The sequence below is a fragment of the Sebastes fasciatus genome, chromosome 14, assembly GCF_043250625.1.
Source record: "Sebastes fasciatus isolate fSebFas1 chromosome 14, fSebFas1.pri, whole genome shotgun sequence".
Taxonomy (NCBI): domain Eukaryota; kingdom Metazoa; phylum Chordata; class Actinopteri; order Perciformes; family Sebastidae; genus Sebastes; species Sebastes fasciatus.
Window position 1 is genome coordinate 23612279 of NC_133808.1, and position 24638 is coordinate 23636916.

Here is a 24638-nt window from a genome sequence, read left to right on the forward strand (position 1 = left end):
ATCGCCAAATAAATCAGAAAATATGTGACAATGTCTTAAAACAAGGCCAGTCTGATAGGTGCTGTGGTCATCAACTGAGACAGTGAATGTCTCGAGGATTCATTGACGTCCTTGAGAAATATTCACCACAGGGGCACGTGTCTAAAAATGGAAATTGTTACAGTCTTTTATCTAAACATCTACATTATGAACCAGCGGCTACTAAGTCATATCTGACTAAAATCTCCTCCCAGGATTCACTCCCTGGATTAAAATCTTATCAGATGAGGTCTGTGGCCTAATTAAGATCTAATTTGGGTTATTGGCCTAATTTCTGTCTGACATTATAACAACTGGGAAATCAGAGATGTTTCCCTCATTATCCGTCCTTGAAATGAAAGCCTTGTTTTCATCCTACACTAACCACAACGTCGATGAAATATCCCATCTGTCTTTCTTACAGTGGTCTTTTAGAGCATATTAGAATATCATACCTCACATTTCTGCTGACCTTATCAAAGGAGGCTAAAAGTCTCTTTGACTTTAAAAAGGTCTTTGGTCTCCATGCAGCGAGGAAATCAGCTTGTCGGGATTTGAAAATAAATCACAATGGATATTGTCTGCTTTAATTCTTGTCAAAGGCACATTTTCTGTGTGAAGTGATGCGGAAGTGCAGGGTTGCACTGTATTGATACGCAACAAAGATGTATCATTGACAAAAGTAAAAGTGGCATGATGGATTGCTTTAGGCGAGCACGTTTTTAGAAGATTTGCATACAGTATATACCCAGCCCAGTCGAAATAGTCCATACCTATTATCAAAATCTAAACCAGGAACATGAACGTTTTTAAATGATATTTGTCGTAAATCATGATACAAAGATCAAAATAAAATACAATAAATTTTGTTTTCAACACACACACACTTGTCTTTTTTGATATATTTTCTGTATTGATATTGTTATTATATATATCTTGTTCAAATCGTTTGTTATCACTATTATGTAGTCATATTATTTCTTTATATTAATCTTATCTCTAGGTAGAGGCTTCAGATAATAAGCCCAGTGTTTTTTTTTGCCTCTTCCTGCTCTGTATATTATTCATTTATTTTTTTGTTATGTTGTATAGTCTTAAATTGTGCTAAACAAAATAAACAAAACCTCATTTGAATATGAATGGAACTAAAGGCTCTCCAAAAACATGTTTGCAAGCCATATTTACACAGACCTCAGAACAGTGGCTTAATCTTCCCCTTTAATACTATTTAATATTTGTTCAGGCTTCTTACATGCAAACATTGCGGATGTTTGTTCTCAAGTCAAACAAGTACCTACTGTTTGTTTTTCTACTCATAGGCCTTTAAGGACTTGTGTTATGCAACCTGCAGGGTTTTTATCAGTGTTGATTTTCTTTGCTGCCTGCAGCTCTCCTTTAACGGAAGCAGTGACTCTACAGTGGGAGGGTTTTATTCAGTCAGCTGGTGCAGATCTCTCCGGATTCACTCCTGCTCGATATGTAAGTGAAAAATGTGGCGTTTGGTCTCAATCTGTACACTTTAAACACAATGAATATGATGTTTTTTTTAAAACAGCTAGGCACTGTGACATTTACTGAGCAACAACAACAACAACCTGCTATTAGCTGATCGAGGCACGCTCAAGGCTGTTTATCTCTCTGTGTGTCTGGGGCTGTTGGTTTGTTTGTTTGTTTGTTTTCTCCAACGGTCGGGCAGCTGTGACATGATAGGAGAGATATGACGAGCAGCATCTGGAGACACGTTCAGGGTTCAGCGATGCTACTGTAGAGCCACGTCAGCCAAGAAGAACAGCAATCCAACAGAGAGTGAAGTTGGTTTCATATCGGCATCAGCCAGCAGGTTCACACTGAGGACAGTTTACTGTGGAGACTGCTGTAGGCTACTGGATGTAAAGGGGGACTGGAGAACGAAATAGTCTGCAATGGCTGAATTGAGTTTTAAGAAAAGTGAATATTCATTAAAATAATTCATATTTTTGTAAATTAAATGAGTGTAGTAATGTGGTCATAGCTGCAATAGGAAAACAAGACACAATACAATTGCAATCTATTATAAATAGGATAGGATATTAAAGGATAGGATATTACAGAAAAGGATAGGATAGGATAGGATATTTTATTATAGGATATGATAGGATAGGATATTATAAGATAGGAAAAAAGGAAAGGATAGGATAGGAAAAAGGAAAGGATAGGATATTATAGGAAAGGAAAGGAAAGGATAGGATATTATAGGATAGGATAGGACATTATAGGAAAGGAAAGGAAAGGATATTATAGTATAGGAAAAAAGGAAAGGATATGATAGGAAAAAGGAAATGATAGGATATTATAGGAAAGGAAAGGATATTATAGGATAGGAAAGGAAATGATATTATAGGATAAGATAGGACATTATAGTAAAGAAAAGGAAAGGATAGGAATTAACTTTATTAATCCCCTAAGGGGAAACCGTTTTTTCCACCTTGCACAAAAAATTGTCAAAGACACAACACAATACATCAACTACACAATAGATAACACCACACAGTTCATTGAAGAGAAGTACATACTGTAGTTCCAACAATGATAAGGGGTCAGTAAAAGCTAAGTATACAATCATAAAAAGCAGAATATACAGAGTGCATACAGTGAATAAATAGTGAAAGGACATGGTATCAATAATTTTCATTCAGTGTAAATTAAATGGAATATCCTGTAGGCTATCTTGTAGCGACGTACATGAAACCTGCCTTGGCGGAGGTCTGCGCTCTGCCAGTGCACTTCTAGTATTTTGTATTACAAGCTGTTTGAAAATGTATGTGTAAATATGCAAATGAGTTGTTATCTTATTGAATATGTGATAATTTTCCTACATTAACAGTGCATGAAAAACATGTTTCTGCCTGGGGTGCTTCGCCTTAATATGACAGCAAAACTCTTAACTCCCTATCCAGATGTCACAGTACCACCGAAACTGTCTGACTGACAGGTGATGGTCAGAAATGTTCATCTGCAACAGTATCTGTGTTTAAGCTAGAAGAAAAAGTTCTGACCCTCTTAGCTTTTGATGGAAATGTTTTCTGTTTATTTTTTTGCCAGATTATTTGCCATGGCATCTTCACTGAAGTGTCTGGTTAATGATGATAGCAGGTACCAGAAATCCTTCCAGCTTTTTCTGGAGCGCTCCTCTGAGCATCAGTGTATGCAGGACTTCATCCACAACATGCTGCCAGATATACTGGCCAGGTAATCTGCACACACACACACACACACACACACATTTTATGTTTTATGTGTGAAGACACATCAAAATACATTTAGATATATTAGAATAGAACAGTTAATGGCTTTAAAAGTGATATAATGTACACTAGAGTGGAGTTCCCTAACATTTTTGAGTTTAGTAAACTGGTTGACCACTACAGCCAGCACAAAAACCCTCCAAAAAAACACATTTTAAATTGAAAAGAATGAAGATGGAATTAGAGCTACACAGATATAACGGCTGATATAGAGAGGCGAAGTCCCGCCCCTTCCGGTGGACCACCACGGGACCTTATTTCGGAAAAAAATATGAACGGAAGTCAACGGCGAGACACAATCTTTTTTTTTTATCCCGTTTGTATTGCGCCATGAATATCACATATGATGTTTGTCAATTTAAAAGCTAATTGTGCAAGTCAAGAAACATGCAGTTTGTTGTAAAACTGTTGAAGTATCAGACTGTGAAAATACATAATTAGAAAGACTACACAGCCAGAGGTCGCGTAAGTGACGTCTCTCTCTGAAGCTAGTTCTAGAACTAGTTTTGGTGACGTATGTGCGAGACGAGAGATGTAGTTCACTGAGCGGTTTCATACAAAACTAAATGATACTACGACAAACTGCGACTTTCTTCACTTGCAAAATTATCTTTTAAATTGACAAACATCATATTTGTGATTCATGGCGCAATTCAAACGGGAGAAACACAAATAATTGTCTCTCACCGTTGACTACTGTTCATATTTTTTTCCGAAATAAGGTCCCATGGTAGTCCACCGAAAGGGGAGGGACTTCGCCTCTCTATTAGTTGTATTGGTATGTTGGCATATATAGTGCCCGAGAAGTAACAAGAAGATACTGCAGTACCAAAAATACCCCCAAAAAATATGAGATTATTTGGAAACAGTGTCACCTTTACATAGTTTTTCCACAAGAAGGCACTGACAAATACATTTTTCATCTTTTAAATGTCCAGCTCAGTACATTTTAAACACATTAAAGGGATCCTTATCAAAAATATTTGATTATTTTTGTGTAAAAATGCATATTACCAGTACTAAATATCATGACCAGAAGTGTCAAACATTGGTATCTGGCTGAAAAATCTTGTAAAGTTCAACTTCAGTGTACTCTAGTGAACATATAACTTGTGTTGTGATATGATTGTTGCTGATTAACTAGATTACCATGAGCCAAGAGATGTTCTTAACCTTTAAGCAGTCGAGGGGGGAAACAGAGAACAGATTGCAATACAGGATGCAGTAAGGTAATGAGTAGATGAAGGCAGATTGGAAAAAAGTTAATCACAAATTAACTCCTGAAATGTGATTAACATGACAGATAGAGAGTGATTTACACTAAGGACGATCCTCCTCATACTCATTATTTCAAAACAGAACTGTGAAACGTGTATATGCATTGTTACACAATATTATCCCCGGGCTGAAAGTAAGTTCGTGCTCATTAGCCATTAGCTGGTGAGCATTTATCCATCACAAACATTCAATTTCTGTCTTCATATTTTATCAGAATAAGGAATATATACACTCCAACCAATTACACTGTCAGAAATGTGATGAAAAAAAAGTAAAAATGTAAGGACTTCTGTAGCGCACAAACAATTAATCAAACAGCATGCACTGTGTCTTAATCATTACTGCTGCAAACAGCCAGCAGTGTTAGTAGGTTAGGACTAAATATGAATATTATATATGGATTTTATCATGTTGTTTGTTACTTTCATGCCCACAAAACCAAATAATTGACTACACGAATGTGCATAGATTAACCAGCTAAACAAGGTGTGCGTATGTGAATGACAATGAGTGAGTGTTTATGGAAATTCTTTCTTTTTTTTTTCTATGTTGATATAAGCTTGAGCCGTAAGAGGCCGATGCTGCAGGGAACTAAACCCTGTGACTGTCTAAGAAGCACATCAGGGAGGAATCTGGAGAGATATGACTCACAAGTAAATTAAAAAGTGTGATTAAAAATCCGACCGTGAGTGACAGGACGTGCCATGATGGCGACAATCAAAGCCTCGGTATTGGAGATGCTTCAGACGCTGTATCAGAACATCTCGCATGTGTCAGGAAAAAATTGACAGTTGCAAGCCCAGAAATGTGACCCACATTCGGCAGGTTGGAGGAATTTCTAGACTTGACTGTTCTGAAGACTTGAAGCACTTTTTCTGCTCTCTCCTCAGCATTGGAGATGGAAAGTCCCATCTGAATGTCATTGGAGTTGGAAGTGGAGCGGGTAAGAACACACAGTATAGGTTGCTGCTGAACTTATCTTATGTTCTGTGTGACTGTGACACAGTAAATAGCTGAGCGACCTCTGCGGCAGACAGAGAAGGTGAGGAGGCGTTGTTGAATCAGTCTGCGGGAACTGTTCTTACTGGCATTTATTGCTGCAGCAGTAAAAACCTTTACAATTATTATCACTGCCAAGAGTTTGTATGCATCTTTCAAGCTGACAGATTTAGAGTTGTTCCGATACCGATACCAGCATCAAAAATGCGACCAATACTGCCCAAAATTCGGTATCGGCGAGTACGCCAGTCTATGCACCGATCCGATACCATAATTTATTAACCCAGAAAAAAATCAACTTGTTTAACTGTTGTTATTTATTCATAACTTTATTTAATTATTTATGTTCTTTGTACAAACTGAATAATAAAAGAGAGTTCTATTGCATTTATTCTCTGTATGTTTTGGTTCATGTTTTACAAAGGGTTTAATCTGATCCATGCCATACAACAAAGATAGTAATCATATCACATCCATACATGGTCAGAAGTAAACAGATGTTAAATACTAATATTAATAATAATAATAATAATAATGATAATAACTATATATTTTTATTATATTTCACGCTGGTATCGGATTGGTACTCTGTATCTGTATTCTTGAATTTCCCTCGGGATCAATAAAGTTACTATCTATCTATCTATCTAATATTAAACCTTTCGTGGCCTCACTAGTCTGTGGTTTTACTGCATGTTGTTCCCAGCGCTCATGATATTTATATAATGTGTTCCTGAGCAACCCAGCTACAGTATGTGCCTGTGAGTGCTATTACCCTTCACTTATGTCAAAGCCAATTCTTTTAATTTACCTGAGCTGTCATGTCATAATGGAGCGATGGTACAGATTCTCTAATGGACAGTAAAATCCATTAGAATGACTACAAACTCCCCCGTAAGGTATTATTCAATCTAATCAGAAAGATTCAGCGCTCCTGTCCAGATCAGCTTCTTTGCTTGGATTTACTTCTGTACATGGCAACTTGTCAGCTTCAATAAGAACTAGAACAAAATCACCTGCCTGTGGCTAAATGATACTGAAAGGAATATCATAGTAATAACTCTGGTTTTGAGCTTTGAAGGTTTTGTCTGAGATTATTGCAACATAAAATGTATCATTTCCTGCAAAACTGACAAGTGCTTTTAGCTATTTCCTGCTTAAAACCCTGTGAAGCCCACAGTTGCAAAATTGCACACATCACTTTAAGCTTAAAGTGTGAAAAATCTATAAATGTTTTTTTCTCTTAAAGACCACATTTACATAGTCAACAGGTCCTAGTGTCCCTTTAGTATGATAAGTAAAGAGCACAATAAGCTGTACGGTATTGTGTGAATTTACTGGAATGTGTAAATATGTTGAGGATTAATTTGGGCTGTACATGGTTAAATCTGCAGCGCTGTTTGAATTGTGATGATATGCAAGTTGGCTAAATATACTGTCTATTTAACCTCTGCCAGGAGATTATGTACTCGGCAGTGAGCGTGCATGCATGTGTGTTTTATTGACAACATATTTTATTGACTGTTTTATACCGTCACTGACTGCTGACTCCTTACTCCTCTTACTAGGGGTGCAAATCACAAGTTTCATCACGATCTGATATTATATTGATTCTTTGGATAACAATATAATATTTGCTGATATTACAAAGTCTGCCATGATACGATTTTGATTTGATTCAATTCAGGGGGAAGCGATCAATAATTAGATGATATCATTTGCATAAATAAAACAATCATTTACATTCATACCAACTCATTAAAAGCAACTCAAATATGAATAAAAAATTGTAATACTGGGCTCTGTAGGAAGGAGGTGCGCTTGGACGGAAAGGGTGACACAGACGTGCCATGGGAATTTCTAAATGAAGCCGTATTTTGAAGAAGATGATATGTATCGATGTTTTTACGTTGCACCGATGATATTGGAACGTGGATCATTGAATCGATATATCGATCCAAATCGGTTAGAAGCTGGCAGGAGTAATATGGTGTGATTGGCTAACAGAGCTAACCGCTAAGTGAACTAAACACACAGCAGTACTGACGGTTTCTGTTCAGAGGAAGTGCACGGAGACGGTGCAGACTGCTGCATAGATTAAAATGAGAGCATATCTGTTGTGTGAGATGTGAGTGGAAAACGCATTTGATATGCTTGCGGTCTAGGAGCAATTATGGTTTGAATTTATTCAATCAAACATTCCAACAGTGGTTGTTGCAGACACAACTGGCGGAGATCTGCACTCTACTGAGGGCACTTTTCTTGTTTTTATTATTGAACAGTTTGGATACTGTGGAGAGAATTGGTCAAAATTGTATTTGCAAGAAATAGTTTTCAAAATAAGAACTGTATTTGTGCCCGTAGGTGAGATTGACCTTGAGATGTTCTCCGAGCTCCGTCTGAAGCACCCAGGGGTGACAGTGGATAACGAGGTGGTGGAGCCCAGCAGCACTCAGCTTCAGAACTACAAAGGTACAGTCCTTATAGGCACACACGTATCTCACATAACACAAATTCATACTGTATCGGTATATTCACATGCCCCCAAAATATGTTTCAATATTTAATTTAACAGCAAATAAGGGATGTACTTACTTTTTGTTGTATTCTTCAATACAGAGAATACATTTTAAAGCCGCCCTTGGCTTTCACACTAATACATTAGTAATATAGTTATTCATGTATTACAGTAGTAGGGGGATGGTTCGTTAACCACCAGCCCAAGATTCAAGCCCTCATGTCAAGTATCCACCTTACTGAGTGTCTTTGAGTAAAACACTGAATCCCCACCTGGTCTGCTGCTCTAACTCTAGTACTGCTACCACTAATTATTCACACATACATGAACACAGATATTTACCGTATATTCGAAAAACTAAACATAAACATAAAGAAAGTTGTAGGTAAAGTGGTGATCGTGAGGTTCCTTGTTTTTATCTTTTGTGTCCATCTCCGATGTGCTGAGTGCTCATTATGTTCTCACACCTCCCCACTTTTCTTGGTTTTTCTGTTGATGCAGTTTGAGTTTCTGTAGGTGGTACACATCTTTGCCAGAATTAGTGTTTAATAAAGCATGTTGTAAAGCATGTGGAAATCTTTTGTGATCTCAAGACCTATTTAAAAATTAGTTTTATGTAGAGCATTTTATCTAACCAAATGTATACTGTCTATACTACTATCTTGAGGTCGGAGGTCAAGGGACCCCTTTGAAAATGGACATGTCAGTTGTTCCTCACCAAAATTTTGCGTAAGTTTGGAGTGTTATTTTGCCTCCTTGGTGATAAGCTACATGACATGATTGGCACCAATGAATTCCGTAGATATTTTCTAGTTTCATATGATATCAATATTGCTAATATCTAGCTTTAAAACTGGCCTCTGCAACCTTAAAAATCGCAAGTTGCGATAATGCGTTAAAAATTAGTAATGTAAAATAAGTAGTGTTAAAACAAATTTGTATTTACGCATTATCGTGTTATTATTTATATATATATATATAGTGTTTGTGTTTATGCTAAGTATCTGGTTGACACCTTCAGAGGGCAACTGACCAATAGGATTGGTTCAGTGTGATATAGGAGTGGCCACTGTTTGTTTTTTTTCACATATTTTACTCATTGTCTGGCCAGACAGTTCTGGGATTTAGAGTAGGCTAATCACTTAGTCTTTACAGCAGGGGTTGGGGCCAGGGACCCCTTACAAGGACCCCCCTCTTAATCGTAAAACTGATCAAGCATATGCTTACTACCATTTTTACTCTTAGATCCCATTGGAACTGTTTGTATTTTAAAACTCTTAAACCTATTCAGACCTGTTTCATAGTGATGAACAAAAAACACATTTCAATTTGCATCATGTAAAGATAAGATGAGATATTCCTTTATTGGTCCCATTGTGGGGAAATTTGCAATGCTATTGAATGTTAATACAGTATACCTTTAAACAGCTATGTAGTTTAGAGAATATTATAGATGATATTTCAGAGCCATGGTCGGAGTCATAGATTCTAACTTGCACAAACCTCAGTCGGATAAAGGATCAATGAGTCAGGCAGACTAGATTATCATATTCAATTTAACAACCCAGAGGGGGCATGGCAGGTTAACAAGGGGCATGCATTTTGGTCATTTTGCTAACAAGCAGGATGGCATCCCCCTCAAATTGCTGAACTATATTGTGTAGATACAGTGATGTCTCCATTACATTCTATAACTCTGTTTTGTGTCTGTTGATGCAGATTTGGTGTCACAGAAACCAGGTTTAGATTATATCAAATTCACCTGGAACAAGATGACTGCCACCGAGTTTGAGGAGCACTGGAAAGTGAAACGGATGACTAAGAAGGCTGACTTCATTCACATGATACAGGTTGGTGTTGCTGACGTAGTGCTTCTGGCTCACAGACTGTATTTTTGACACATCTAGGTCATATTCATTTGGCGGCGCTCCACAGCAATTAATCCCATTAGAACATCTGTCTAGCATAGCGTTATAATTAGGTGCTCCATGAATCCAGTTACCAGCTCATTATCTGTGGTGAAATCGACAGATGCTGTACTATGTGAAGGATCCCGGAGCTACCGTGAGCTTCTTCCAGAGTCTCCTCGGCAAGAACGGGAAGCTTCTTATCATTCTAGTGTCTGGTATGTGGATGGGTTTAATCTCAAGTTATCAAGACATTTTATCTTTGTGTTCTCTCAGATTGCTGGGGTTAGTTATGCTGTATAAAGTCAGTATACTTACTGCTTATACATAGGGGTGAAAACCAGTTTAACAGTGATTCTATCTAAAAATTACTATTACTGTGGTTATCAGAGTTAGTGGAAACAAACACAAGAGAAAACCCCTCTAGCATTCTGGTATACTGCACTGATTCATCATGGAGTTGGTGGGAAAAAGCTGCTCTTTAAACAAAAAAGAAAATCTATTTATTTTCTCATTCCTCTATTTTTATATCAAAACCCTCTTTTCTTCCTGTCAAATAAAATATGACGTGTGCTTACGTAAGCTAGTACCAACCAATTTCAACCAATAATATCATGACATCCTTCCATCAATCAATCTGAAACTTTTAAGGACAAGGGAGATATGTGTGTAGCCACAGTCTTCTGTAGCTCTGTATCGCACTATATTCTAAGCCCGCCCACTTTTTAGCGGTCCAATCAAATGCGAAGAATTTGGTTTAAATGCCTCTTGTTACTACACCGCTCACTTTTTCCGTTTCACTGGGGATTATATCACAGTACAGAAGCTAAAGACGCTGTAACTTCCGTTTCACTGAGACTTTAAAGTTACAATAATAAAGTACAAAAAGTACAAGTTCTGCATCAATGTTTGCCAGAATTTTTACTCAATTAGAGGAAAAATGACAAATATAGTTGTTCATTCAGGCCAACAGCCTCAACTGTTAAAATGATGAATCCAGTATGCCTCTCTGCAGAGCAGGGAGTTGATAATGTCACCACCTCTAGGAGAAGGTGAGATTTTCTCCATTCTCCAGAACTTTAATGATGGTGCAGAGCCACGGTTAGCCTGTGCAGAATGTGGAGCAATAACATAATCCATAATTGGTGTGCATTTTTTTTGAAGTGGGAGACCACAGGGACATTTCAGCATGTAGACAACATGTGTGCTGCTGAAGTTTAAGAAAAAAATAATGATGCTCTTCTGGCCCTCAATCCTCTGTGCAGCAGATGTATGAGCAAGCCGGTCAAAGTTCAAGGCACAATGTTATGACGAAATACTTTGTCCCAATTGTATGCATACTGATGCAACAGTATGTACTTTGTAAGGGCAGCTGCAGTATGTACTAAAAGTTGAAAGAAAAAGTGTGTGATTTGGACTGTAGCCTGTGTCTTATTTTCATGTCATCTATTCCAGGTGAGAGTGGTTGGGGAAAGCTGTGGCGAACCTACAGTAACCAGCTCTGTAACACAGAACTGAGTCAGTGTGTGACCACTGCAGACATCAAAAGCTTCCTGGACTCCAAGGGGGTGAGCTACCAGAGCTACGAACTGCCATCACAAATGGATATCACCGAGTGTTTCACTGACGGGGATGAGAAGGGAGAGCTGCTGCTTGATTTTCTCACTGAGGTACTGAACTTCAGTAAGACGGCCTCACCCGAGTTGAAAGCTGGCGTCTTGGAGTTACTTCGACACCCGGACTGTAGTGCGGAGTCCAACGGCAAAGTTATCTTTAACAACAACCTTGGAGTGATAGTCGTAGATCAGCTCACTTAAAAACAAGCGCTTCGTATAGTGAATGTGAAATTTGCAGTAGAACAATAACATACTAGTTGATTTAGTTTTAAACTGAGTGATTGTTTCAAATTGTACAGTATTACTGTATGTAATTAACAAGTTTTAACCACCTCGTTTTCTATGATCAGTTCGGTTTTCTAAGAACAATTTTTTGTATTGATTCCTTCTTAATTGTAGTTCTATGCTTGTGCAAAATGAAAATGGCTTGATAGTGATTTTTTTTAAACACATTTTGTTTGATTGTCATGAGGCACCCAAATTCTCCCACAAAATGGGAAGATCAGAGTTTTAATCAGCTTCAGACATCAGCCTCAGATTCCATCATTATAGCATTTTTAATGGGCTACAGCTGGCAGGCCGTGCTACCAGGCCTATTACACTATTTCTCCCGTTGGATCATATTACTTTGGAAGTATAAAAATAAATGGAAAGTTGAACGTTTAATTTTCCATGGAGATTGAGCTGTTAAGTTTGATAGGATGGACACTCCTGTGGGAGAAACTGGATTTTTTTGTCTGCTTTTTAAATGTCTTATATTGAAATGGTTGCAGATTATATGTACATCATTGAGAGAACATAACTATACAAATTAAAAACCAGGACCTGTTTATACTCACCTTTTATATTTTGTATAATTGTTGTAAAGTTATCATATGACAAAGGTATTTTTTTAATGATTTAATCTAGTCCCATTTCCATTTTAATAACTATTAAACTTTTAATTGTTAAAATGCACACAAACTACTACTTATGCAAATATTATTTTCCAGTCATGTCAGTGAGAAGGATTTTAACATAAGAGGCATAAATGGTGGCAAACTGTACTGGACAAATTGACTGGAAGATCATGTTACTAACCACACAATGGAGCTTATGCCATTGATATTTGCTTTATTATGTCTTTCCAGGTCAATGACGTTAGCCTATATTTTTCATCGATTTGGGCTCTCTAGTGTGGCTTATAGATGTAGAATTAAACAACCAACCAGAGAAGTACAGTAAGGTTTTATACTAATTGTGGTAACTCTACACAACTTAATGTAACTATACCCTGAGAAACCATTAGCTTTACAACCTGTACCAATGGTATGTCCACACTGATACATGTAATATATTGGGTAGTTAAACACAGGTGCAGTGGTAGCTGCTGGCTATCCATGAAGTATTGGCACCATCTTGAGGGCAGCATCGGTAACTGTCTATCAAATACAAGTACGGGTAGATCACTGATCATCTCTACTATCAAAAATACTAAGAAATAGCTGACACACACACATACACAATAAATGAATGTCAAGCAATGCTGCTGTACAAACTATAAAATTAAACTGAAAATGAACAAATAATTTGAAAGTTACATGGAAACAAAAATGTAGGTACAATTTAAAACTGCATAAAACAGTTTTTCAGTCTTTGAAATGTAAATCACACGACACAGACAGAGGTATCTGCAGTAAAATTGGATTAACTGTGGCTGCAGCTAAGGCTGCTTGTTTTCTCTTTTTTCCAAGGTTGCTTTTGACTGCACAACATACGCAACAAGCTTGAAATCTGTCATTTTCCCCTTTCTAAGGGAAAGTGGGAGACCACTGTGCCTCAATCTAGCGAGGTTACGCACGAGAGAATTCTGGTTCAGCTCCCCAGGTCAACTCATGAAAAGTGTGCTCTGGAAAAATGAATGAGAAAGGCAGCTAGCACTCACATGATCCAGCGGAGCCGCTCATCAGTCGACAGTAGCAGAATACTCCCAGGTGTGAATGTGTGTAAAAGCAGTAATATACTTGAATAATTTTGTTCTTTGTCTTACAATTAAGAATAAGTGCCATGCATAAACGCGTTGTCTACGTGTTGAGACTTGGTCTCAAGTCCCAAATTATTTCAGTAGCACCAGAGGTTTCCTAAATCAGTTAGGAATGCCCAGCAGAGGCAGCTACCCACTTACCATATGTTGGAGGTGTATAACGATAAGTATATATAGTATAGTATGCCAAAGAAATGTAATTCAAAAAGTCAGAGTCTAGTATGCCATACAAGAGTCATAAAAATGTCATGAAATATCATAGTATATATACAAAAATAATTAAAAGTATCAGAGTATAGTATGTCTTATAAATGCCATAAAACATATTATAGTATATTATGTCTAATAAAAATATCATACTACATTATGTCATGAAAATATCATAAAAATATCACCAAATTCAAATAAGCTTTATTGGCATGAATGTTCAGTTTACATTATTGCCAAAGCTAATTACATATTAATGAATAATTACATTTCACAAATAATAATCACAAAATAATCACAATCACAATATACCAAATACATTTTAATAGACATTTAAAAGACATACAATAATATGATGTTTTAAAAATATCTTAGTATAGTATCTCATAGAAATGTCATAACAATATATTATAGTGTGCAATAAAAGAATCGTAAAAATATCAGAGTATGTCATAAAAATTGCATTAAAACATATTTTAGTATAGTATGCGATAAAAGAGTCATACAAATGTCATAAAAACATCTTACTCTAATATGTCATAAAAATGGCATTACAAATATTTTAGTAAAGTATGTCTTAAAAATGTCATAAAAATGATCATACTATACTATGTCTCATAAAATTGTCATAAAAATATCATGTTGCTGAAAAGTAAATCATACGTCATACTATACTCTGACTTTTTAATGACTTGTTGACAAACTTTACTATGACTTTTTACTACTTTTTCGACATTCTATACTATAACTTATTAATTACTTTTTTCGACATATATACTATGACTTTTTTATGACTGTTTTCGACATACTATACTTTGACTTTTTTGACATACTATACTATTACTTTTTAGTGATTTTTGTCGACATACTTTACTATGACTTTTCTTCGACATTCATAAAATGTATCAACAAACTATACTTTGACTTTTTTATTACTTTTTTCGACATACTTTACTATGTTTTTTTTCTCAACAAACTGTACTATGACCTTTTCATGACTTTTTGAGACATACAATACTATGACGTTTTTATGATTTTTTTTCAACTTACTATACAATGATTATTTTTGGCATACTATACCATGACTTTTTTTTACATACTATACTATGACTTTTTCATGACTTTTTGAGATATACTTTACTATGATTTTTAATGACTTGTTTCTATATAGTATACTATGTCTTTTTTGTGATTTCTTTTTTCGACATACTATTTTTTTACTTTTTTTCACGTACTATGATATAACTGTTTTATTACTTCTACGACATAATATACTATGACGATTTTTATGACTTTTTTTCAACATACTATAAAATTATTTTTTTCAATAACTTTTTCTACATACTAGACTATGTCTTTTTCATAACTTTTTTCGACATACTATTCTATGACTTTTTTCCACATAAAATAAAACTACTTTTTTAACATATTATTGTCAAACCATTTATGACTTTTTTTTGACGCACTATACTGTCTTTTATCAAGATAATCTGACATTTTTGGGACTTTTTCCTACATACTATATGACTTTTTTTGAAATACTATACCATGACGTTTTCATGACTTTTTCAACGTACTATACTATGACTTTTTAATGACTTTTTTGATCATGCTATACTATAATATTTTATGACTTTTCTCGAAATACTATACTGTGACTTTTTTCGACATACTATATACTATGACATCTTATGACTTTTTTTGACATACCATACTATGACTTTTTTAAATACCTTTTTCTACATACTATACTATTTATTTTTTTATAACTTTTTTTGACATAATATTCAATGATTATCTTCCCCATACTATACAATGACTTTTATAACATACTATTGTCTGACTATTTATTACTTTTTTGACACTCCATACTATGAATATTTTTTGACATACTATACTATGACTTTTTAATTTTTTGACATACTATACTGTGACTTTTTTTGACATACTATACTATGACTTTTTAAAACAAATTTCAACATCCTATAGTATGACTCTTTTTCAACATACTTTACCATGACTTTTATTTTATTTTTTAGACATACTATAGTTTGACTTTTTTGAACACTTTTTTTGACATGTGATTTTATGACTTGTGAAATAGCTCAGGGCGGTAGATATCTGTTTGGTGTACTGTAAGTTCAATCCTTATGTGACAGTGAGTTTTGAGAGCTAACTTCAAATGAAAAAGTGAAATATAAAAACTTATGTTACAGATAACCAAAGTTGACTGAATTGTTACAAAATAACCCTAACCCCCCCTAACCCACATCAACAAGGTCATCAGCACTCTTCAACATATCCCTGCAATCCCACCCCAGGACTTCATAACGGAATCGGACAATCTCACCTGGACGCCCACCACAGCCAAGTTCATCCTCAGACAGTTGCGTCAGTACTTCCTCATTTAATTCCTAACCTTAACCCTTACCCACCCTCTTATCCTAACCCTAACCCTACCCCCCTACCTGAACACCAAACCACCTAACCTTACCCTAACCCCCTACTTGAACCCCAACCCCCTAACCTTACCCTGACTCAACCATTTTACCCTAACCCTAACCCTAACCCTAACCCTAACCCTAACCCTATAATAATATGTAACCCTAACCCTAACCCTAACCCTAACCCCTAACCCTAACCCTAACCCTAACCCCTAACCCTAACCCCTAACCCTAACCCTAACCCCTAACCCTAACCCCTAACCCTAACCCCTAACCCTAACCCTAACCCCTAACCCTAACCCTAACCCTAACCCCTAACCCTAACCGTAACCCTAACCCCTAACCCTAACCCCTAACCCTAACCCCCTAACCCTAACCCTAACCCCCCTAACCTCCTAACCCTAACCCCCTAACCCTAACCCTAACCCTAACCCCCTAACCCTAACCCTATCGGGTTAAAGAGAAAATAACAAACCAAATCAAATAAAACCTATGTTCATCTACCTGAGTAATGTTTTTTTTTTCCCCTTTAAATGGAGTGTGGTGCGATCAAAGCACTTAACTGTACAATGTGATGAAGGCTGTACAACGTGAGTTTTGCTGTGGTGCAGTCCTTGTCATTCATTCATTCTGTCAATTCTATAACATAACTTTTTTCATAAAATGTATCAACAAACTATACTTAAAAATGTTTTCATAAAATATTCCGACACACTCTGCTATGACTTTTTTTCATGAAATTTATTAAGAAACTATACTATGACTTTTTTTCATGAATTTTTTCGACAATAAATACTATAACTTTTTTTCATGAAAGTTTTCGACATACTATACTACGACTTTTTTTCATGAAATATTCCGACATACTATACCATGACTTTATTTTCATAAAATATTCCGACACACTCTGCTATGACTTTTTTTTCATGAAATTTATTAAGAAACTATACTATGACTTTTTTTCATGAAATTTCTTCGACAATAAATACTATAACTTTTTTTCATGAAAGTTTTCGACAATAAATACTAAAACTTTTTTTCATGAAAGTTTTCGACATACTTTACTGTGACTTTTTTCATGAAATATTTCGACATACTATACTATGACTTTTTTTCATGAAATGTTTCGACCATCAATACTAAAACTTTTTTCATGAAAGTTTTCGACATACTATACTATGACTTTTTTTCATGAAATATTTTGACATACTTTACTGTGACTTTTTTTCATGAATTTTTTCAACGTACTGCACTATGACTTTTTTTCATGAAAGTTTTCGACATAAGAAAAAAATTATAAGTTATATTATAGTATGTCAAAAAAAAGTCATAGTATAATATGTCAACAAAAAAAAGTCATAGGATAGTATGTCGCAAAATTTAAAAAAATCATAGTTTAGTGTGTCTTAAAAAGTCATAATATAGTATGAAGAAAAAAAATCCCAAAAAATCATAGTATAATATGTCGAAAAAAACTCACAAAAAAGACATTGTATAGTTTGTAAAAAAAAAAGTAATATAGTATGTCAAAAGGTTGAAAAAAAAAACAAAGTCATAGTATAGTATGTAAAAAACGTCTTAGTATAGTATGTAAAAAAAGTCATAGTAAAGTATGTAGATTTTTTTTTTTAAAAGTCATAGTGTAGTATGTAAAAAAAAAGTTGAAACAAGTCATAATATAGTATATCCCCAAAAAAATCATAAAATGTCATAGTATAGTATGTTGAAAAAAGGATGACAAAGTCACAGTATAGTATAATAAAAAAAGCCATCGTATAGTATGTCAAAAAAATGAAAAAAGACATAGTATAGCATGTCGAAAAAAGTCCAAAAGTCATAGTATGGCATGTCGAAAAAAGTTATATTATTGTATGTAGAAAAAAGTCATAAAAAGTCATAGTTCAGCATGTCGAAAAAAGTCATAAAAAGTCACAATATAGTAGGTCAAAAAAAGTCAAAGTATAGTATGTAGAAAAAAGTCATACAAAGTCACAATATAGTATGTTAAAAAAGTCATAGTATTAAATGTCAAATAAGACGTTTTGAAGCACAGCTCTGTACAGTCAATGATTACCTGGGTGTCTGCATAGATCCTAAACTCATGTGGAAGATGAGCTCTAATTTTTCAAGTGTCATCAATGTTCACACAGATCTGAGCGGGCAGTAGAGGAAGTTGGCCCATTTTATAATTATTCTGCTGACTGTTGGGTCTGGCTGCAACCAGTTGACAGGAGATCATAAACAGGAAAAACTCATCTATGGGGACAAGTTTCTGTTCTGGAAAAAAAGCATGATTAATATTTCACAATAAACGCCCCGGAATCTTCAGAGCAAACCGTTGTAGTTCTAGTGGTTTTTAATTTTTAACTGCAGAGGAATGTCATCTGCTTAGTAAATAAAAAAATAAGTAACACATGAAAACCCTGGTCACCAATTGTGTCATCTTGAAAGGTACTATGGTACTATGCACAGACAAATTTATATTGGGATCAAGAACAACAGCACTTAATGCTGCGTGATATATTTTAATAACACTATTTTATTTAAGATGCAGAGAAATTCACATTTTAAAAACATTGAACAATATTAGAATTTGGTTACAGAGTACATACCCAATTATGCAAGGAAGCTCACAAATCTGTAAAATGTATACTGCTGACTTGTTTCCTCACAACAGATACGTAAGAGGTAACTTCACAACACCCTCTTCTTCCTTCCCCTCTCGTCCTCAACACTACTCCACTCAAACAACAACAACTTCTAGCGGCAGGACGCCGTAACCAGGCCACAACATCTACATGCAAATCCAGAACAATATAATCTGAACACAACACATATCAGAAGCAAAAAGTTGACCCACGGCTTGTTACTAATAAGAGGTTTTGCCTATTAATGTGACAGCATCCATAGTGTAAGCTCCTCAAAGTACTATAGATCATGATTGCAAAGTTTTTAACTACATAAAAGTGGGGGCATACAAATTACAGTAAAAGTGTAACAAATGTACAACATATTGAATGTTTTACTGTTTGACTTTATGAAATAATATAATTTGCTCTGTTAAGTTTAACTATCAAACATTTGAAACAAATTTCGTAAAAGACTAATGATGAGGCTGATATTGAATTGCCACTGGGATACGTCAATGAACAGGAATCTGACAGCACAGAAGCTGTAGGCTACACATTAATCTTTCAAGAGTTACACATCAAAAGCTCATGTGAGGACAGCCAGACAGCCTGTGGTAGGAGAGTAACTGTATTACTTAAAGACGAGACCTTTTCCCATGCAGCAGCAGGTATTGGCACAGGATGGAGTGGAGCATTGTAAGTCACAACTGGCTTATCGTTTTGTCTACATGTAGTACAGTCCTTAATCAGCATTTCCACCTGTGTGTCCATTTTTGGCCACCAGTACAGTTCTTTTAGGCGTTGTTTTGTGCAGACAATACCCTGATGGGTCTCATGAGCACTGTCTATGAATAAGGCAGTAAAAACCCCTGACAATACAGTCGTCGACAAATGTCAGTACGTCGCATATGAAATGATATGGCTGTAGGTCAGGATCAACAACCTTCTTGTTTTGTTCCAATGATTCTGTTGCTAGCAGAGCATTTACGTGGGACGTAAAGGTCCAGAAATTCACCCGCATCATTCTGCATGTTTACAGGTTGAACAGGTTGAATTTGAACATTTGAAACAAATTTCTATTGAAATTTTGAATTGTTGTAAACGATCAACGATGAAGACTGGTTTCAAATTGCCACTGGAAAACGTCCAGGAATCTGACAGCGCTGACTGGGATGCATAGGTAAGATTTATGCGACTGATTAATTTTTCAAGAGTTGCACAATAAAAGCTTTTGAGGACAGCCAGCCAGCCTGTGGGAGGGAAGGGTGGTAACTGCTACTTAAGAGTGAGGGAACTCAACTCTGTCCTTACACTCCGCATTTTCAAGGTAAGTGTTGAATGCTTACAATGAATGATTAATGCATATATATATATATATGTATATATATATATATTTATTTTGTTTTGATTTCCTATGTGTAAAACATTGCAGGAATCAGTCATGGCTGCAGAAGCACATCAGACTTGTTATGAGGGCAGTATCGTCCAAAACTTTCTGTTCTACCTGGAACAATCAGGAGACCACAAGATCATTCTCCAGTTTCTTCACCACATCCTGCCAGGACAATTTAAAAGGTACAAGAAGAAAGGCTGGGGGTGCTACACTGCACTTTGTTTTTCTAATTTAACAATTGTTTACTATTGCTCATTCACTGAGTTCTCACTTTATGACTCCTCTCAAAAGTTGGAAAACGCCCTTTCAAAAGGAGAGGAGATGTCTATAATTGTATGCAGGTAAAAGCTGGCACTAGTTCTACAGTAACACAATCATAAAGCCCTTTCCGTTGGTGAAAAGTACATTTTTTGTGCCCATTTGCCATGTCCACACAACTCTGATAACATCGAAGTGTGTTATGGGTGGCAACACAGTTCAATTTTGTTACCACTTGGGCATGTTTTTTTTTGTTGTTGACCATTGCTTTTTGACTTTTTGATGAATTTTAATCTTGTACAGATTTTATAGTGCTCTATACTGTGTTTAATGAAGGATTCATAATAATAATGACACACAATCACCATGTTTTGATGCAGAATTGGAGCAGGAAGAGGCAGCCTGGATGTTCTTGGTGTTGGAAGTGGTGGAGGTATGTGATGAGATAAAGCAACCGGTAACTGTTGTATGAACACATGTTGTTGTGGTTTGCTGAAATAGTTTGGGCTCTGTTACTGACTGTAGCGTAATTTGGCCTTTTAATAACAAACCCTTGTTACTGCTGTGTCTGAAAATAAATAAATGCATACAAAATGTAAAGAATACTCTTCAATATTTGTATTTCAGTGGGTTAGAATAATTGGTACAGGCTGTTATTGTACTGAAACTATTAATATATTTCCATTTGAGGAGGTAGGTTTGGTGGGAGGCTGTAACTCAGGTGGTAGAGCAAGTTAGTCAAAACATAAAGCATGTTGGACAAAAGGCAGCTGACAAATGAATGTAATAAACGGCATCATAGAAATTTCATAGCACTATTGCAGTGATGTGTGATATGCAGAAGTAGCTTAAATATTAAATTCACAATTTATTCAAGTATGTCTTAAAACAGTAGTCAATATGAATATGGACAGATTTTATGCTGCTGTAATCATTCCTTCTGTTCAGATCCCTTCATTGTCAACTAAACACTTCCAGTTTAAGTGATGGGAAACCAAATCCAAAGTCCCTTTTCTGTGCAAAAATACTATAAAAATATAAAAATAAATACTTGGTCCAGACAAATTCTTACTAAAAAGACGATGCCTCATATTTACTTACTATAATCTTTTAAATGCAGATAAAAGGACTGTGGGTTTTGTCCCCCATCACTTAAACTGGCACATTGGCAGAAAGGATCCTGATATTTGTTTTATTTTGCTTAAATATTATCTTGTGTGCAGAATATCAGTCTTTTCAAATACTGAACTAAAATGTGAGTATGTAAACCAGCAACACTGAGGCAGTTGGATTTCCAAGTCTAAAGACTTCATGGTTTGTTCCAGGTAATATGGATGTCGAGCTGCTCACTCTACTGCAGTCTACATTACCTGCCGTCCCGATCACTGCTGACATCGTGGAGGGCAGCTCTGAGCTCACAGACATCTTCAAAGGTATCGACAATTGAGAACGACTCACTGTGACATGTTTTTGTTTTCATTTTGAGATTTGTATTTGTATCTCTTATCCCTTTGCCTTCTTCAGTTGTATACTGTATACATATACCTCAACATTATTATCTGCTTTCTCTGTTTTTTATGTCCAACTAACAGCTCTGGTAGCAAAGACCACCAACCTTCAGACGATCCCATTTGCTTGGCATTTCATGAAGAGTGAGGACTATGAGATGGAAGTCAAAGCAAAAGGAGACATGAAGAGATTTGACTTCATACACATGGTTCATGTATGATGACTTTGCTTTTTAGACATTCAATTTAAGAATTGTGACAATCATGGATCATAGACTGTAATAAGTGGACTGTGAAGTTGTACTTTGGCTTTTGCCATCATGGTTTTTGGTCGTCGCCACCTTGGTTTGTTGCAACCAGAAGTGACACGAGAGGGTGGAGCTAAGTACAACTGAATGCTGAATAAGACATTTTTAGGCACCCAAAAAGCTTAGGATTTAATAATTTAGCCTATAATAATATACAATATTAATAGCGGTCTGTTCAGGTTCTTTAAAATCAGGGGGACTGCAGCATAAATCACCAACACAGTACACAAAACAACTGTTTAAGTATTAATTTATTTATACTCTAAAATATACCATAAAAACGAGAATGAAAATGAAAATAAAATGACTCAGTGATGAATTAGTAATTAAGGTTCAGATTGCAGGGATCAAAGGGCAGAGTGAGCACTAAAATATATACCTGGTTCAAAAACTGTACATTCTTAAAACATGCAATAAACAAATAAGAATATATATTAAACTGTCCAATACAACTTAAATAATTAAAATCAACTCTTAAAACATGCAAACATAGAAAGCCAAGGTACAAACAGATGATCATTTTCTGCCTTAGGACACATGCTTCAATCCAAAAGGTCACATTAAAAGTTCCCCACAACTCTCTCCTTAACAGATGATCTATTTCTTGGATAACCTCGACGACTCCATCAAGTTCTACCACAGCCTTCTGAAGAAAAATGGCATGCTTATGATCATCGTTCAAGCAGGTAAGTAGAACTGCTTACCAGTTTTCCATACTGCTTTCTGTCCTTTCTCTTATCCTGTGTGTTAATCTTTATTAAAGAGCACACTTCATATACCCAGGCTGATACTTATTTCTGTTTGTGCTGGAAGAACAGTGCCCTCTTGGGTTTTCTGTGTTGTACAAAAAAATTGCAGATGATCTGGCACACTGTGTTGAGGACTGATAGTAATATAAATTATAATTGCCGATATAATACTTCTGGAATAATGTATTTTTTAATCTCATACAATCAAGATGGCACTGGCTGGGACATCCTGTGGAAGACTTACGCGAAGGAGCTCTGTATCAATGGCATCGAAGTGTCCCGCTCATCAAGAGAGGTTATTTCCTGCCTGAAGAGCCAGGGTCTGAAATATGAGGAGCACGCCATTTCCAACACCTTCGACATCTCTGAGTGCTTCAATCCAAGCAGCCAGACTGGAGAACGTCTGCTGAATTTCTTTACAGCGAAAGATCACTTCTACCAGTCCTTCACCCCAGAGATCAGAGCAGGCATGTTAGAGCTTCTCAGAAACAAGAGCAGCACTAAAAAAGATGGCAGGGTATTCTTCAGTTGTGGTGTGAACTGCATATTTGTTTATGCGTGAGTATGTTCTATTGAAAAAGGTTCATATATGTTGATTTTTCTTCTTGCATTCACTTTACCCTGAATAGGCCTGCAGTTTAACACATAGTACATACATAAACAAACACATTCATACAAACCAGCGATGTAGAGTCACCATGTCACCTAACCTGCATGTGCATCTTGTTTGTTTTTTGAATAACACATTTAGAAGAGTATGTAGCCTTGGTGGAGGTACAGTATGTGACTTTTAGTGATTTGTGGTTTGCAGGACCAAATCATGTTTTTACTTGTAGTTTGACAAGGCTATAATCTGATTCAAAGTGGTTAAACAGGTTGCTCTGTGATGACTCATGTTATATGCTAGGTCATGATGTGTTTCTATGTAAACATTTCCTTAGCACACTATAGCATGATATATGCACAAGCGCTTATAGGTACTTTTCATGGAGGAGAAGAATAATGATAACACCAGAACACTTGCTTAGATTACTTAGAACATAGAGTTGACGCTCTGAGAAAATAACAAACCAAATCAAATAAAACCTTTGTTCATCTAACTGAGTAATGTGTTTATTTTGTTTTGAGTAACTTAAGTAATGTGGGTATAAAAAGGGGGTATATAGCGCTCAGCGTGACCTTCCGTCCGTCCGTTCATGTGTCACACTTTCGTTTCCGGAGCAGAACTTGGAAACTATTTAATTTAGGAACTTCAAATTTGGTATGATGGTTGACAGCGTGGTAGTTGTACCTTTTGGGGGTACCCTGTGCGCTAAACAATAAACGGCAGTACTTTGGCTGTCTTGTTGCTTCCCTTATCCCTAGGATATCGAATTACCACTGGAATACATCCATGAATAGGAATCTGACAGCAAAGACTCTGATTGGCTACAGTTCATATAGGTGTGCAAAATGTACAAAACATCTAAAGCTCATGGGAGGACAGCCAAACAGCCTA

At 36.0% G+C, this 24638-nt stretch overlaps 2 protein-coding genes across 3 annotated transcripts; both read left to right on the forward strand.

Moving 5' to 3' along the window:
- The first annotated feature begins 1344 nt into the window (after positions 1 to 1344).
- LOC141782905 (histamine N-methyltransferase-like) lies at positions 1345 to 12463 on the forward strand. 2 transcript variants are annotated; one of them, XM_074659751.1, is made up of 7 exons: positions 1345 to 1497; positions 3100 to 3246; positions 5471 to 5523; positions 7944 to 8051; positions 9817 to 9947; positions 10129 to 10222; positions 11460 to 12463. In XM_074659751.1, exons 2-7 carry the CDS (start codon positions 3110 to 3112, stop codon positions 11819 to 11821), a joined length of 885 nt encoding a protein of 294 aa, XP_074515852.1. In that variant the 5' UTR covers positions 1345 to 1497; positions 3100 to 3109; the 3' UTR covers positions 11822 to 12463. The 2 variants fall into 2 exon arrangements, with proteins under 2 accessions (XP_074515852.1, XP_074515853.1); XM_074659752.1 differs by lacking the exon at positions 1345 to 1497 and adding an exon at positions 1519 to 1965.
- A 7717-nt stretch (positions 12464 to 20180) lies between these two features.
- On the forward strand, positions 20181 to 24210 carry LOC141782909 (histamine N-methyltransferase-like). The gene is made up of 7 exons (XM_074659756.1): positions 20181 to 20251; positions 20357 to 20499; positions 20956 to 21008; positions 21901 to 22008; positions 22168 to 22298; positions 22984 to 23077; positions 23350 to 24210. Exons 2-7 carry the CDS (start codon positions 20366 to 20368, stop codon positions 23700 to 23702), a joined length of 873 nt encoding a protein of 290 aa, XP_074515857.1. The 5' UTR covers positions 20181 to 20251; positions 20357 to 20365; the 3' UTR covers positions 23703 to 24210.
- Positions 24211 to 24638: the final 428 nt, after the last annotated feature.